A 17,203-nucleotide genomic window follows, 5' to 3' on the forward strand; every position below is an offset into this window, starting at 1 on the left:
AATTAGTTAAATTTTGGGCGCGAAAAAAAATTCGTCACAAAAAGTATTTTCTTACAATAGCGACAAATTAGAGTTTGTAGTTAAATGTACTAAGCTTTAGCCACAAAATTTTATATTTAATTGTGACCTTAATTTTTGTCACTAATAATACAAACAATTAGTGACGAATAATTTATTGTTTCTAATCAACATGCGACTTAGTGACGTTGCACAAAATATGTAATGTTTTAAATAGCAACAACTTAAAGTTTGTAGTTGAATAATTCAACAATTTGCGACGAAAAATATTTGTAGCTAAATATAAAGGATCTTTGGCCATAAAATATTATATTTATTGGTGACCTTAATTTTTGTCACTAATAATATATGCACTTAGTAACGAATGATTTATCGTCTCTTATCAACATACGACTTTGTGACGACTAAGTTTTGTCACAAGATAAGTAATGTTTTAAATAGCGACGACTTAAAATTTGTAGTTGATAATTCAACTATTTGGGACGATAAAAGATAATACATGTTTGTATCGTTCTTATAAAAAAATGTACTTTTATCAATGGTGCAAATAATAATTTTGTTGCTTGGTTTTTCTTTCGCTAATTTGCCTTTTTAATTATTATTTGATTAACATTACTAACATGAAAAACTACATATTCTTATATTTGCTTCAATGGTGAGTTTTAATAATTACATGAGTGTTTGAAATATAAAATAAAAGAGAGATTAAATCCAATGAACTTTTGATATATATCGACTAATTGTGATACTGCTTTAAGTGTGTGTTTGGTAAGAAAAATATTTTTATGAAAATAAGTAATTTTCTTACCTTTTTTTTAATATTTGATAAGTAGGGGTGTGGGGAGTGATGGGTCCGATGATTGTGGAAAGGTGGTGGAGGGTGGGCATGCGCATAAGTCAATTAGTGTGGATGTCATTTATGAAACTTTTTTTCCTTACTTACGTGCATATCTATTTTGTTGAATGTGCATTATTTATGTTATTGTTATCTATATATTGCATATGTTTGTGAAAGTGAGTATATTCTATACATATTTTGTTGGGGATAGTCGATGATAATTACTATGTACGCATTGTACTTAGATACGTATCCATACCAATGCACCTCCTGATCGACTCAATTTTTTTAAGAGCCCGTTTGGATCGGCTTATAAGTTGCTGAAAACAGCTTTTTTGAATGTTTGGCTGGCCAGCTTAAAGCCATTTTGTGCTTAAAATAAGCTCAAAATAGGGTCTGTTTGGTTTAGCTTATCCAAAGCAGCTTATAAGCCAAAAAAAATAAGTTGACCTACTCCAATTTTTTTTTTTTTTTTTTAGCTATAAACTGCTTTTTTTAAGCCCATCCATACAGGCTCTAAGACTAGAAGTAGACAGTGTTGACTTCAATATATTATAAAAAGAAACTAGACAACCAATTGAAAAGAGCGAAATAGCCGGGGTGCATAAAATGGCTCAGAACAAATGCTGGCATTGTATCTATATGGTTCACATTTGCCAGTGGCAACTCTTTTGCTTACCCTTGTTATTTAAAAAAAAAAAAATTAATCTTCAATTTCTTATGAGTTAAAAACTGCAACTTAAGATGATTTTCTTTTGCACTTTCATTTGTGATGGTTGTTATACTTTTTTTTGATGACCGAGAATACCAATTGGAGCCAACCCTTGTTTCAACCGCAGCCTTCGAAACTCGGGGATGATGGGCCCACCGCTCTATCCTTCTCCACTTAAGCACTGACTTAGTTTGCTTGACGCAGAGCTCGAACTTGTGATCTAAAACACAAGTCCCTCAACCTTAGCCAATTGAGCTAAGTAGCACCCCGGGAGCGGTGGTAGTTGTCATGGTTGTTGAGTTGCTTTTTGTGTCACTCCTGATTCTACCTGTAACTTTGTCATTCAATGAGTTGTTTAAGCCACTTTCTCTTTTGGTTTCGACTTATGTTTCATCAGCTGAATTCAAATATGGTGACTGTTTTGACAGGGAGCTGAAAATTGTCAAAGCTTCCAGAACACCGGAACATTGTGGCTACTACCACTGCAAGAAAGAGACATTTTGCCAATAAAATATTTTGTTACCATAATATTGATGTTAGCATAAACTTTTCACATCGGTTGTTATTGCAACGACGTGCAACAACTTTTTTGTTATTGCCAGAAGTACTTTTTGCAACAATAGTTAATATATGATAACAAAATTAAATTATTTGGCAACAAAAAAAAAACTCATTTTTAAAAGTTGCATCATATACGCCAACAATAAAACTAAGTAGCGTTTGGCCATGAAAACCAAAAAAAATTTCACTTTATTTGCTATTTTGGAGTTGGAGTTGAAGATGGAGTTATATCCGGTTATAGTTTTTGCAAAAAATATTTTGTTATATGAATGTATTGAAAATGAAAAATAAGTTTTGGTTATTTTCCAAATTCCATTTGGAATTTTTATGGCCAAACACCATAAAATGAAAAAATATTCCGAAAAAAGTGAATAATTTTCATCGACAAACGGGCCCTAAGTTATTGTCAAATATTGAATTTTGTCAATAATATTATATTTATTGCCAAAAAGTTGTTGTACTTTCTTGTAGTGTGCTTGGTGGACTTTTTTTACATTTAAAACTGACATCGGTCAAGTGATAATATGTAGTGGGCTAGTCCAATAATGTTTTTCCCCTTGACGCAAATTCTATGCCATCCAACACCTGTTTTGATTTCCTTTAAACGTTTTGTTCAGTTTATCATAAAACATATGAGAAGAGATTTAGATGAAGCTGATAAAACAACTGTGTTGTCTGATGAAAGTTTTCTAAGTTGTATTTTTCATTGTTCTTTCAATATCAACTATGCCCAACAAAACTTAGCCCTTTAGGGGTCGTTTGGTTTGAAAAGTCAAGCTATGAAAGAATTAATAATGCTTAGTTTGAATTCTCTAAGCAAGTAACTTTTGTTCCTATTTTTTTATGTGTAAGAAACGCTGAGGCGAATAATAAGGTCGAAGAATTATCCAAATACACATCCCTCAATGAGATGAAAGTTGGTTCACCTAAGAATTACTACTTGTCTTAAAACTTAAATGCATTAAACTTAAACATGTTCATATTGAATTCCCATACTAAACCTTTTTTTTTTAATAAGGAAATTCCCATAATCAAACTTGCACTTTGCTCATCAATAGGGGTCTTGCCAGCAGCAGCAACCCAAATAATCAAGAGCCTTTAGAAATCAGTCAGAAATATGACTTGTTCTCTTGGCTCTATAGAGTCACAGTATCCTATAAAGGATACTCACTCCGTCCCATAATAAGTGTCACCTTAGCAAAAAAAACACGCATATTAAGAAATCAATATGCAATGTGAAGTTTACTGAATTACCCCTATATAGTAATAATAATAATAATAATAAAAATTCCTCTTGATTAGAGCATGCACAAGTAGTAATCCTTTTGACATTCGGAATCCAACAATACAAAGTTACTATGTGGTTCCAATAATTTGGATGTTACTTTAACTTGTCAGTTTTTCTCTAAGGGGAGAGTTGCAAAAAACTAGTCAATTTATGCCTTAGTTTCCTAAGGTGACACTTATTATGGGACAATTTTTTTTGCTAAGATTACACTTATTATGGGACGGAGGAGTAATATTAAAACTGAAATACTACTTAATTCTTAATCACATTGAAACCTCCCAAAATTCAATATGGTCTGGTGAAACTCCAAGGTCCTTGAGCTTTGGGGCTTCACTTTAATTTGCTATAATTTTACCAAAGGTTAATACACTAGTAAGTATAGTTCCCTCTTTTAGTCAAACCTACTCAACAACCCCAAGAAAACCAAGCTAGGAAGGATGAGAAAACCTACTCATTCCAATCTTATTTTGACAATGGCCTAGTAGTGATGTAATTACACAAATCTGATAGTAACTAATGTGGAAAATCAAATCCATAAATGTTAGGCTGGAATGTATTACTGAGTTGTGAGCCAAGAACTGTGCAACTCATCATCCATACCTGGCACTCTTGAGGAGTGTGGTGCGACAGATGAAAATTTTCCATTCTCACCTAGAAATTTGGAGTTCGAGCCTTAGGAACAAAAAAACAATCTAGTAGAGAGCCCTTTTTTTTTTATTGGGCTCTATATGACGCATATTCAAATTAATTATCGAGCCAGTAAATTTTAAATATCGAATAATTTTAAGAAAAGAATCATCCATTAGCTGCCTGGGGAAGGTAGCAGCACTTTTTCCCCCAGTTACCTTTGAACTACCTACAGTAATAATAAGACAAAGGCCACAGATAATAAATGTACATGGCTTGGACTTATTGAAAGCCTTTTCTGACTGGCCTTCTCTTGACTCACCAACAGGTCAGGAATTTCCATCATTCCTTCTATGCCAACCCCTTCTTTAAAGACTCTTTTGCCTTTGCCAATCCCAAAGAATTTCTTCCCTTTTGCATTTCAAACATAGGAGTATTTTATTTGCTTTATCTGAAACACAAAGTTTGGTAACATCATGTGTTTTATTTTTGAAACACAAAGTTTGGTAACATCATGTGTTTTATTTTGGTACACCGGAAAAAGCTAAAACAAATTACAGTTTTTCAAATGCAACATAGCTTAAGTCTGAAAGGCGTAGAAACTCCACTCTTAAGTGCATTTCTCTAGATTATTAAATCTTCGTCATGTTTGTGCCCTTCGTTTGTCAGAAAATTGACACATTGATTCGCCTCTCTCCAAATGTGTTTAATCGAAGCCTTGATAACATTCAACAAAAATCCACAATCTTCAATAATAGCTCTAAGAGGATGATGTTGTATGTCCTCATCCTTAAGAAGCTTGAGTATACATATATATATATGCTTTTTAGAAATTTGTTCATATTATTATTAGACAATGGTTAATTTGAAAAAACACAATTAATACCTTTTTGATTTTTTAAGAAAATCACTTATTTGGACTAAAGTTGAATAGCTAGATAATTACTTTATGTGGATCAGAGGGAGTATTACATTAAAATTGTAGCTTAATATGTGATACTTAATAGTTATCATATGTGATACTTACCTCATAAGTGATTCAATTGTGTAAATGTTTTGCATATTGCCAGTGCAATTCTATACAGGTCAAGTATATCTAATTCTAGGGTAACTTAACTTGCTTTGTTCTCATAGCTCTCAGTGGTCCAAATTTTATGCGCATGAGTATCTTCTTTTGACTTATTTTCTCTGTTAACTCATCTTTATCTTTTACTTGCAAATTTGACTTTTGTTTTCACTTTTGGCAAACGACAAGTCAAAAGTCAACTTGACGTGATATATATATTGAAAAATAGTTATGTTTGGACAACTTTTTGAAAAAACTTTGTAGAAAACTTATAGATAACTTGAATACTATCGAATAATGTAGTACCTCCTCCCTTTCAAAATATTTATCTAGTTTTGACTTGATACGGCGGTTAAGAAAGTAAAGAAGACTTTTGACTCTTGTAATTTAAAATTAAAGATACATAAAATGTACCAAAAATCTTTTAATCTTGTGACTTTAAACATATCATGTGAAAAGTTTGAATTAAAAAGTGGTCAAAAAAGAAAAACATTCTTTTTTAAATGACACAAAAGGAAATTAACACAAACATTTTGAAACGGAGAGAGTATTACTTTATGAGGCTTTTTTTTTTCCCCAAAAACTTCTCAGAAAAGTGCGTCAAATTAAGTAGCCATTAACCAAAAACCTTGTATATGTTATTACTTTTTTAAAAAAAAAATGTCACATAAAATTAAACATTACGTACGAAGTATAACATAGCTCAAGCAGCAACTTTATCACTAGTAAGTAGTAATTCTACATCCCCAAATATTCTTTCTTGCCAAATAAAGGTTGGACAAATTAGGTATGTTTTTATTTCTATAATCATTTGATATTCGCAACACGCTGACTCGACTAATTCAGATTGACGCTTCATATAGCTCATTAAAGAGAGAAACAATTCCCTCCTACTCGCAATTTTTTTTCACTAGGCTCGAACCTTAAATCTCTGATTAAAAATATAGAAATCGCATTCATCTTACCACACCCCTTTATGGTAATTTAGTTATGTTTCAATTGCCTGACTGGTGAAATTTCTTCTTATATATATGTGGTTAATTCGAATTGAATATTATTATCTCCTCTGCCCAAGGGGTACCAACTTCACAGACTAGACATAAACAAAAAATAGTGTTGAAAATCTTTTTGATTTTCTCTTGTACTTTGGGAGATTCATTTTGACTAACTTTTCCTAATAGATACACTGTAGCCAACGTTTTTGGATATGTCAGGCCCATCTCTGATGGAACTGGGAAAGAACAAAAAGAACTTTCCTTTTTTTGAATTTAATAATGAAAGAAAAAGGAATAAAAGGTACTCTTTCGTCTCAACTTATTTCATCTTATTTCATCTAGGGTCTGTTTGGAAAGCCACCTGGTAATTGGAATTGGTGTAATTACTACCCTAGTAATTACACAGCCTAGTAATTACACAGTATTGTAATTACAATGATATGTTTGTTTGTCATAATGTAATTACAGTGTAATTACAAGCGTGCTGTTTGGTTGCACAAGTGTAATTACACAGTTAGTTTAATTTTAAAATAAAACTTCACTATAAAAATTTTAAAATTAATATTTAAAAAATATGTGCCTTTATACATGATATTAAATTAACTATTTAATAACACATTATTTCTTGAAAATATGTTAATTAATAATCATATATTTGTAACTAATATTGTAAAAAATAGTTGATATATAATTTCAAATTAATAATATTTTTATTTTAATTGATTATAAATACTTTTTTTGTGAGAACATCATGGGATTTGATGTTTGAGAAAAAAAAATTATAAATATAATGCCACAATATTATTCAAATGTTTAACAAAAATTCTATCAATTATAAGTGAAAAATAAACAACAAGCAATGTGAAATAACAAGTCAATAGTATTAAAACAAATAAATTAAAGTAAAAAATATAACCTAAATTCAAAATCCAAAAGATTTTTTTTTAACATAATACTCTTATGTCAAATTCCAGCATTACATAAGTAAGTTCCAACGTAACATAAGTAAATACTCCTATAATTCAAAAGAAAGGGAAAATATAAGTCTATAACCACATTCGCAATGAAATTATACTTTAATAACGTCACTCATTATATGCCAAGTTTGTTAATGACTCATTCTTTCTAATATTAAGATATGTAGTTTCAAAAATTAGAATAATAATACTGTTATGCTAAATGAATAAAATAAAAAATAAAAAATACGAGCAATTACATGGAACCACAAGAAGTAAAGGTTGGAAATGAGAAGAAAGGAAATGAAATATAAATAATATAAAAATAAAAATATATTTTAAAAAATAAAAATAATTAAAAAGTAAAAAGTAAAAAATAAATTAATTAATAGAAATAAAAAAATAAATTAGAAAAGCAAAGAAATTAAAATAAAATAAAAAAGAAATAAAATAAAATAAAAAAATAAATAAACTAAAAAGTAACTCTGTAATTACAGGGTGTAATTACACCCAATTCTCAACCCCCCCCCCCCCCCCCCCCTTGAGAATTGGAGAGTGTAATTACACCCTGTCAATTACACCCAATTCCCACCTAACTGTGTAATTACCTGATCAAACAAACAGGCAAACTGTGTAATTACACCTAATTACATCCAATTCCAATTACCTGGGTGGCTTTCCAAACAGGCCCCTAGTGTTTGTTTTATACCACGTGTTTTAAAATTACATATTCGCTTCTTAAGTGTCAATTTGACAAAATAAACAAAGAGAATTACTATCTTTTGTTTGTATGTATTTTAAGTGCTGATGCTATTAGAAATATTTATATAATTAGCTTATTTAATAGGTAATTACAAATAGTTATACTGTAAATAATAGTTAAACATTGGTGATGCTTCCAAATAAATGCTTTATAACCTGTTATATTATTTTAACTTATTTTGTTAGTATAAACAATCTTTGGGCTTATGATAAATGGTCTTTTAGCTATGTGGCTCATATCGCAAGAGATTGATAATACACAAAAGAAAGGCAAATAAAATGGAGAATCTTATGTGGGGTGTTTTTCCTAAGGATATTAATTTAATTTTGCTTCCGTCAAGAGAAATTGTGCAAATATATATACTCGTCAGGATTTCTTCTTCTCTTCATTCTACTGTTACTACTACTTCTTCTTATATGCAGTAGTAGATTAAAGATGCATTGTTTATTTATGATTACTTTGGATTGATCTTGGTTGAAAAAATTTGAAGAGCACTAATATTGAATTTAATTGAGCTTGTTTATAGAAGAAGACAAAAGTGATTTATTAATTTTGAAGGTTTGAGTTGAATTTAATGCTTAAAAATTATTGGAATTCCATTGGGAGGTTGGATATCAAATTTGGAGTCATTTGAAATATTTTGGATCAGTTTTGAACCAAAAACACATCTCGTTCCTATGCACAAGTTATGTTGATCATCACTTTTGACCATAAATACTAACGAATCACCAAAGTGTCGGTCATAAATGTTGAAAAAATCCTGACGATCCGTCCAAATCCTGGTGATCATAACATGTCGTGCTAGAAAATTTTTACACACGACATATTATAATGATCATCAAGATTTTCAACCACAAATGCTGAACAAATCCTTTTATATTATAATTGTTTTTATCGATTTTACATGACAAAATTCATATAACTAAAATATATAAAAAAAAATATATAACAGACCATATATAAAACCGACTTCCACAATTTCTTTTGGCTTGCCATAATAGTTTTCATAGGATTAGTGATGATGAGGAAAATTTGGCGTATTGTCTAGAGAGAAAAACAGTAAAAGAAGGAATAAAGGAAGTAAAGTCAAAGTATTTGTTAAGGGGTAATGATTTCAAGAGAGTGAAAGATAGAGATGGACCATAGAGATAATAATCAGAAAGAAATAAAGAAAAATCAGAAACTCGTGATGAGAATATTTCCTTTTGCAGTATAGTAGAAACAAAAAGAATTTACTATGTACCAATACCCTCTTCTCTTCTCGTGATTTATCTCTGTCTCTACTCATAATTATACCTACGTACCTTGGTGCTTTTAACCTAGACATTGTCCAGGGAATTATCTGTTTTGTTTTTATCCTTTGGTTTCTTATACTTGAGATTCGATTAAATTTAAATTCGCTTAAAGAAGTCCCACATTTGAAGCAAAGCGTACTGGCCAGTCTATGTAGCTATGCCACAACCAATATTACTTTTTACATATACGATATGATTTTCTATATACACATATATATAGTTTTTTGATAAAGGATATTTAATTGACCAACATTCAATCTATGTAGCTCTGCCATAGATAACATATTTCCTTTTAATGTGTTCCGAAAATAATGATACATCTATCTGTTTTAGTTTGTGTCTTATTTTCTTTTTAGTCTAATTGGATAAACATCTTTATTTATATTTAGTAATTTTCTTATTCCAACATCACACATAAGATTTGAAGAGCATTTTGGTGCATGATACACATTTTTAACTTAAAATCAGAAGATTCAAATATATTTGTTACCTTCTTAAACTCTATAATTAGTAAACTAAGACACATAAAATTGGAACAAATGGAGTAAATTCAACTTTAAGAATTTCTATTGACAAGAATTTACACCATAAAATTTAATTGTTTTTCTTAAAAATTTATATGTTATCAAATATCGTCACATAAAACGAATAGGAGAGAGTAACAAAAAGCAGCTCTTTACAAAGTCAAAAGCAAATAAAAGCCGGTTACAGTTTCTCCTCGTGAAGTTTGTATAAGGAAAGAACATACTAACACTCTCTCCGTTTATTTTTACTTGTTCTGTATATTAAAAATATATTTCTAATTTTACTTGTTCAGTTTGTAAAATCAAGAGATAATTTATCATTTCATATCTATTTTACTCTTATTATTAATTATTGAGTTGGAACTTCAAAGAATTGTTAGTGGTTTTAAAGTATGTTTGATTGATTTCAACCATTAGACGATTTAGTAATAATTAAGGGTGATATAGTAAAATTGTCAGTCTATTTATGGCTCTTTAAGGGGTGTGCTAAGTCAATACATGACAAGTAAAAATGGACAGAGGGAGTATTATATAGAATAGGTTTTTCTTTCTTCAGGTGAAAATTAACTGTACGTACGGATCATATACAGAGGAGTCTTATATATAGGAGAAGTAGAAATTAGAATTCGAATTAGGAGAATTTAGTAAATGGGAAACTGTGAAACGATTAAGAATGGAGGAGTGAGGCAATATACAAGATCAAAAGTTCCTCGTTTGAAATGGACTCCTTATCTTCATCAATGTTTTCTTCTTGCTATTCAAAAACTTGGAGGCCAACACAGTAAGCTCTTCTTTTCTTCTAGTCATTTACCTTTTTTTAATAAAATAAAATTCACCACTACTAGAAATATGCGTATTTTCTACGGAATTTCCAGGAGGAGAATCTCGGAGCAACGATAAAGTTATCCCTGTGTAATCTTGTTATTGTAAATTATTTAAATTTCGACAGAAATAAAAATCTCATATCAATGGTCCGTGGGAAATTAGCAAATTTCTAGTAGTGTTTCCTTCCCTTGTTATTGTTAGGGTTTGCCCTAAATTTTCTACTTATCTGGATTCTACAATAATTGTGTTTTACTTTGAAAAGGTTTTCTTGGTAAAAAAAGTTTTCTTTGTGGAATTAGTTTTTCAATAAGTAGGTCATGCACTTGATCAAATCACATAATAATATGCTCTTTTTAGTATATTTTCCTTGTTATCTAATTTATTGTCATTCAATGATTGCAATTTATTAGCTTCGCATGACGTCATGATATTTCGATCCCAACAGTTAAAACACGTTCATGTTCTTTAATCATTTTGATGTGTGTAATGTGTAGAAGCAACTCCTAAGCTTGTAGTTCAGATGATGGATGTGAGAGGGCTTACAATATCTCATGTCAAAAGTCATCTTCAGGTATATATTATTTGTGTTTAGTATATCTTACAAGAATTAATGAACCTTATTCTCTTCAATTTCTCCTTAGCTAGTTATTGTGCGATCTTTAATTTCTTACTCATGGTTTTGGTATTCTTGTTATAAACAGATGTATAGAAGCATGAGGAGTGATGTCAACTGGCAAGGTAAGTCGAAACTTTCTCAAGATGTGTTTGTAGTGGAGAGAGAAAAATGAAAGAAAAACGATTTTTATTCAAAATATATTAAGAATAGTTTTTGGTTATCATTAATAAACTTGTTTTTTTGTGTTTTCTCACTTGGCCATGGAAGTGTATTAATGTGTCTTAATTGTTCCTCTATTCGCATTTCCTGATCCCCCATATATACATTTCTTTTGAAATTATCATCATTCCTCTGGACTGCTTAATGTAGTACAACTTTCTTTCGCAATTAGTAAATGAAGAGTACCATATATGCCTTTAAATTTTCTAATATTTGGTATTTTTAGTGAAGGAAATGACATAAAAATACTACCCTTTTACCGACATTTTTTCAGAAAGTTACAGCTATTTTTTCCGGGCGACGACTATTTATGTTAGTTTTTTTTTTTTCATTGACGAAAATTTCTTTAGAAACTCAAAGGCAATATTTCACTTGTTAGTAAAACCTTGTGTTTGTTTTGGTTGACCCTTCAAGCAGGAGAAAATAGTGGAACTCAATCAAGAAAACAGTCTCCAAAAGATGTGTGTGTTGAACAAGAAAATGTTTTGGCTTATCATTCATCTAGTAGCCCCTCCATGGAAAGATCAGAATCTCCATTCTTGTACAACCCTCTACCCACAAAAAGGTAAGTTTGACACTATATTTTCATTAATTCATTACAAAAAACTTACGTTTTTATATTTGAAAACAATTAACTAATAATTATAGTCATAAAATATTCTGACATGTTTCATGTCATAAGTTTTACAGTAACACAAATATTATATCATGATTAATATCGCGTATCTTAGAACTATTCATTTAGTATTTCTTAAGCCTTATGTTGTCAAACCATACCAAACAAATTAGCACATATATAATCCGCTTTGAGACTTGATTCACATTGAGAACTCCCACTTTGGGAGTAAAGCGCTTCTACTAATGGGGATTTAATTTTCAGTACTCAAACTAGAGACAATGAATTGTCAAAAAAAAAAAAACTAGAGACAATGATGAAGAAGTTACCCTCGAAAAAATTTCATTTCCTTTATTTTCATTAGATATTTAAGTCAACGCACTTGCACTTCAAAAGATATACGTCTTAGACAAACAATAATTACTTAATAATATAGGTATACGTAAGTAACAACTAATTTTTTGTAGTGAACTAAATGGTAACGTAATAGAAAGAGTAATATACATGTTATAATGGGTCTTACACTAAAAACACTTATACTATTAAGGGGTCGTTTGGTTGGGGACCATGATAATAATCCGGAATAAAATGTGAGATTATTTTATCCCAGCGTGTGTACTAAAATGGTGGAATTAGCTATCCCGTATAGAAGGTGAGATATACTGATTTATTCCATATCCTTCCAACCAAACGACCCAAGCATATACGGAGTATAACTTAAAATCGTTTTCTTTATATAATATTTTGTTTAATAGAAATATATATGTTTCCTTTCAGAGCTCGAATGGAGACCAGTAATTGTAGATCAGAGAGCCTGCAATGCTACTGCAGCCAAAGAAAACGTGAAGCAGTAGGAAATAATCCGTGTTGTAGTGATCATGATTACATGCAGACTATTAATGTCAATATTGACAAAAGTGGGGTAAAAGAGAGGACCAAAGATGAAGGAGACACTGTTCTTTTCAGATGGCATCAGACTTGTGATATACAAACAAAAGCAGTTCAAACTCCTAATCTTCTTGGCAATGCTGTTCAACAATCTGAAAATTTTAAGGTACTATATCCCTTATATTTCTAGTACTATCGGATTGCTTTTCCCTTAGTTTATCTTACTATCTTGATACTGTTACTATTACTTGAGCCAATGGTCTATCGAAAATAATCTCCCTATTTTCACAAGATAGAGATAAGGTCTGCGTACATACTACTCTCTCCAAACCTCAGCTATGGAATTACACTGTTTTTTTTGTTGTTGTTATTGTTGTACTACCCCTTATAGCTAGCCTTCCCTTTTTCTCTAGCTATGTTGCTCAAATCTGTCCAAACATGTCGTCAAGTGTGTGTTGAATCCTTCAAAAGTTATATTATACTCCTTTCGTCCCAATATATATGGTGATTCCCATTTTGAGAGTCAAACAATATTTTCTTCGACTGCAATATTTTTCGTATGCTTTTTAAATATTTTAATTCGTTAATTGTTGTAACTTATAGTAATTTTTATGTAGTTTTCAAATATGTAATTTTATTTCGAAAACCTTAATAATTTTATGTCCGAATTAACAGTCAAAATTAAGATGTTTGACTCTTGAAATCCGAACTTTGACACATAAATTAGGACAAATCGAGTGTATTATTTGAGGATCTGACAAGAAAATGACATTTTTGTAAAATTTGAGTGCAAACGTATTATTAGATGTTGTGGTCTTAAATATACAATTTCAATGGGAAATTTTCAAAAATATACAGCCCAATATAAACTATTATGCTACGTAGCTCAATATACAATAGTATACACATTATACCAGGGGAAAGCATCATACATAATGTATCAACCTCATATAAAGTGTATAATAGTGCATAAAGGTGTTTACACACAACTATGGGCTAAACCAGCTGGTAACAAACTCAAAATATGGGCTACGTAGCGTAAATATTTTCTTCCAATAGACATAAAGTGCAATTTTCCCAATTTGAAAGAGTGATTATAATGAATGCACGTCATCAAAGATAAAATGAAAAGAGTTTCCGGTATAAAAAGTGTCATTTAAGAGATTAAAGAAAAAGGTGTCATGTAAAATGGAATAAAGAATATTTACTATAGGACTAGATTTTTTTCTTGTTGAAGAGTCGAGATCATATTTATTGCTAGTGTTGGTCATGTTTGGACATGAACGAATACTTTCACAGAAATTTTTGAAAATATGGTGGTGTTCGAATTTTGAGAGTCAAACAAAGCGATATTTTTCGTATGCTTTTTAAATATTTTCAATTGTGAATTATTGTGAGATATAATAATTGTTACGTGATTTTCAAATATATAAATTTATTAAAAAAAACATAGTGATTTTATGTCTGAATTCGCATGCAAAATTTAAAAGTTTGACTCTTAAAATCCGAACCGTGACACATAAACTAGCACAAATAGAGTGTATTATTTGAGGATCTAACAAGAAAATGACATTTTTGTAAGATTTGAGAGCAACGTATTATTAGATTTTGTGGTCTTAAACATACAATTTCAATTATGTGATTATAATTAATGCATGTCATTAAAGATAAAATGAAAAAAGTTCCTATATAAAAAGTTTCATTGTTTATAAGAGATTAAAAGAAAAAAAGTGTCATATAAAATGGAATAAAGAATATTTAGATAGGACCAGATCCTTTTCTTGTTGAAGAGTCGAGATCATATTTATTACTGGTGTTGGTCATGTTTGGACATGAACTAACATTCTCAGAGGAATTTAATGCTGCAGTCTAGTTGTTTTACCTAAAGCTTCTATATTTTATTTATAGTAAAAACTAAGCTTTAATTTGACCATGTTTTGGGTAAAGAAAATTCCTGACGTTAAATCTGGAGCTAGGCTGTTCTTGTTATGATAGAGAATATTGGAATCGACTCTAAAAATTGTAAAATCCCAAATGGATATCAACGAATATGGAAATAGCAAAAGCGATGACTTTATAACAGTGGGGCCTATCATTTAAGAAGTAAATTAAACTGAGTGAAAACTACTGATACCGTGAACTTTTCTCCTTCCTTCTGATCAAAATGCAGATATTTTTGCCATTTAATGGTATATATAGGCGGGGGCGGATCCACCCTGGGTGGAGGTGGCATAGCACTCCCTCGATTAATAAATTTTTTATATACTTATGTTGTAATTTGCTTAAATTAGGTTAAATATTTGATCCTGCCATCTTCAGTCGTAAATTAGACAAAGGTGTCGCGGCTGGTAGAAACAAGTTTGCATTTATCTTAAACATTTTGCGACTCTCGTTTTTCTTTGCACTTTTTACTTCCTTTGTACTGTAATTCCCTTTTCGGCCTCCCAATTTTCTATTTTTTTAAGAAAATTATTTATATTGCCTTTCCTCTTTTTTATTATTTTATCTGTGACCGCTACCGAGAACACACAAATAGAAACTTTAGAATCACTTAAATTAAGCATTTCTCTTAATCTCAAATCTGTGAGTATTTAAATAAAAAAACTTGAGTCTCAATGGGAATTTTGAATTGAGATCAAAATTCATTTTTTTTTTATAATTTCTTTTGTTTATTACTCCCTCCGTCCATGTTTACTTGTCTATATTTGACTTGGGACACTCTTAATAAACAATAAATAAAATGAGAAATGAATTGGAGTACTTCATAATAAGGGTAAAATAGGTATAAAATGGTAAATTATGTCTTGATTTTCCAAACTATATAACTTATAAGTAAAAGTAGACACATATTTTTAGTATAATGGACAAATAAAATTGGACAGAGGGAGTGTATTATAAAAATTTATGCTATTCTATAATTGTTAAATTCAATTTAAATCACTCTACTAATTAAATTGTGATGGAAATTTCGTAAGCACTGCTTAGAAAAAACATGAAATTTATGATTTATTTTTGAGAACTAATAGTTTATCTAATTCTACATTTACTTATGAGGAGTATTTACCTATTGAAGAGTTTTTCTATTATTTTTCTTATTATGATTGGTGTAATTCCCTTATTGAAAATGTTAGTTTACTTGTGCAAATTCATTTTTTAATATACATAAGAGATGCAAGTCCCTTGGTGAAAATGTTGATTTTACTTCTATTGTTAATGGGTGTTAATGAGTGTGATTCCTTGTTTAAGATGCTAATTATGCTCGTTTCTTGATTTTTGAGACGTAATTTTCATATTTGCAAATAAATAAGTCTATTAAGTTGACCCGAATAAACGAAAAAGAGATGGACCAGACCCAAATACATGTTCCTAACAAGATGTACATTGAAGAAAATTATAGCACCCGCCACCTTCAAATCCTAGATCCGCCCCTACATATAGGACCAAATTTTAGGAGACACCTGCTGGCTGTTAATTCATTTGGAATTTGGAACGGTGGGTCTTAAAGGCCTTCTTTCCTAATTTTTTAAAAAAACAAGGATTTTAAGTACAAAATATATTTAGACAATCAAATTATTTAGTGGGTAATTCCTTGCACGAAGCATCTCGCATTCTTGTAGGGTTTGTGAAATGGCCGTATTTCAAAGAGGTGTGATGTAGGTAGTCTACCCTAACACAAACAACAACGCCTAACAATTTCATAGTGATTTTTTTACGACGTGAATCCAAATTAGTCGAGCCTGTAAGTTCCAAAAAAACGGATGGTAAAACAACCAAAATTATTAGCAAGCCAAAAAAGACCATGCATCATGGGGGAATGCTAGAGCGGCTCGACCAGACCTCTTTTGTCAAAAAATTATACTATATATATCAGATTAAAATTATTTTTTATGTATATGTAGTAGCTGTTAATTCTCGTTAGCTTCTTTGTGTGTTTACTCGTTCATATCTTCAATCCTTTTAATGAACCTTTACCACTGCGATGCATGGATTTGCTCCTTGGATCTTAAGTTTCAATTTCTGATTTAACATCTGCATTTTTCATACACTTAATGGATAGTTTTGTTGCTGATCAGTTGTCCATGCAACAGGATGACAACTGGAAATCATCAGAGAAGTATAAATTTGAGAGCTTAAGGAAGATAGAGAACGGAGAAGAAGAAGAAGAAGATAGTTATGGATTGGCATTGTCTCTCTCATTGCACCATCCTAATAATTCTACTCAAAGAATTGACACTTCAGCTTCTATAAATGAGGCAATCTCTTCATACTCAGAAAAGCATAGTGTCAATCTTGACCTATCTATTGCCTTGTGTAGCAAGTGAATGTTAATTCGTAGGGTGAATTTTGTAGATTTCACTGTTGGGGTACTTTAGAAAAAAGTTGGTACTTTCTTTAA

The 17,203-nt window shown here is 30.5% G+C and overlaps 1 protein-coding gene across 1 annotated transcript; it reads left to right on the forward strand.

Annotated features, from left to right (window-relative positions):
* Positions 1 to 10,136: 10,136 nt before the first annotated feature.
* Positions 10,137 to 17,203, forward strand: LOC132629207 (putative Myb family transcription factor At1g14600). Its single transcript, XM_060344922.1, has 6 exons — positions 10,137 to 10,424; positions 10,963 to 11,039; positions 11,170 to 11,206; positions 11,721 to 11,868; positions 12,697 to 12,973; positions 16,896 to 17,203. Exons 1-6 carry the CDS (start codon positions 10,292 to 10,294, stop codon positions 17,127 to 17,129), a joined length of 906 nt encoding a protein of 301 aa, XP_060200905.1. The 5' UTR covers positions 10,137 to 10,291; the 3' UTR covers positions 17,130 to 17,203.

The sequence above is a fragment of the Lycium barbarum genome, chromosome 2 (genome assembly GCF_019175385.1).
Source record: "Lycium barbarum isolate Lr01 chromosome 2, ASM1917538v2, whole genome shotgun sequence".
NCBI lineage: Eukaryota > Viridiplantae > Streptophyta > Magnoliopsida > Solanales > Solanaceae > Lycium > Lycium barbarum.

Bases quoted from the DNA above. Each gene is read 5' to 3' on its own strand.
- LOC132629207 (XM_060344922.1), top strand. From the start codon at position 10,292: ATGGGAAACTGTGAAACGATTAAGAATGGAGGAGTGAGGCAATATACA. The intron at 11,040-11,169 runs GTATATATTATT...TGTTATAAACAG, and splicing joins ATGTCAAAAGTCATCTTCAG to ATGTATAGAAGCATGAGGAG. The intron at 11,869-12,696 runs GTAAGTTTGACA...GTTTCCTTTCAG, and splicing joins AACCCTCTACCCACAAAAAG to AGCTCGAATGGAGACCAGTA.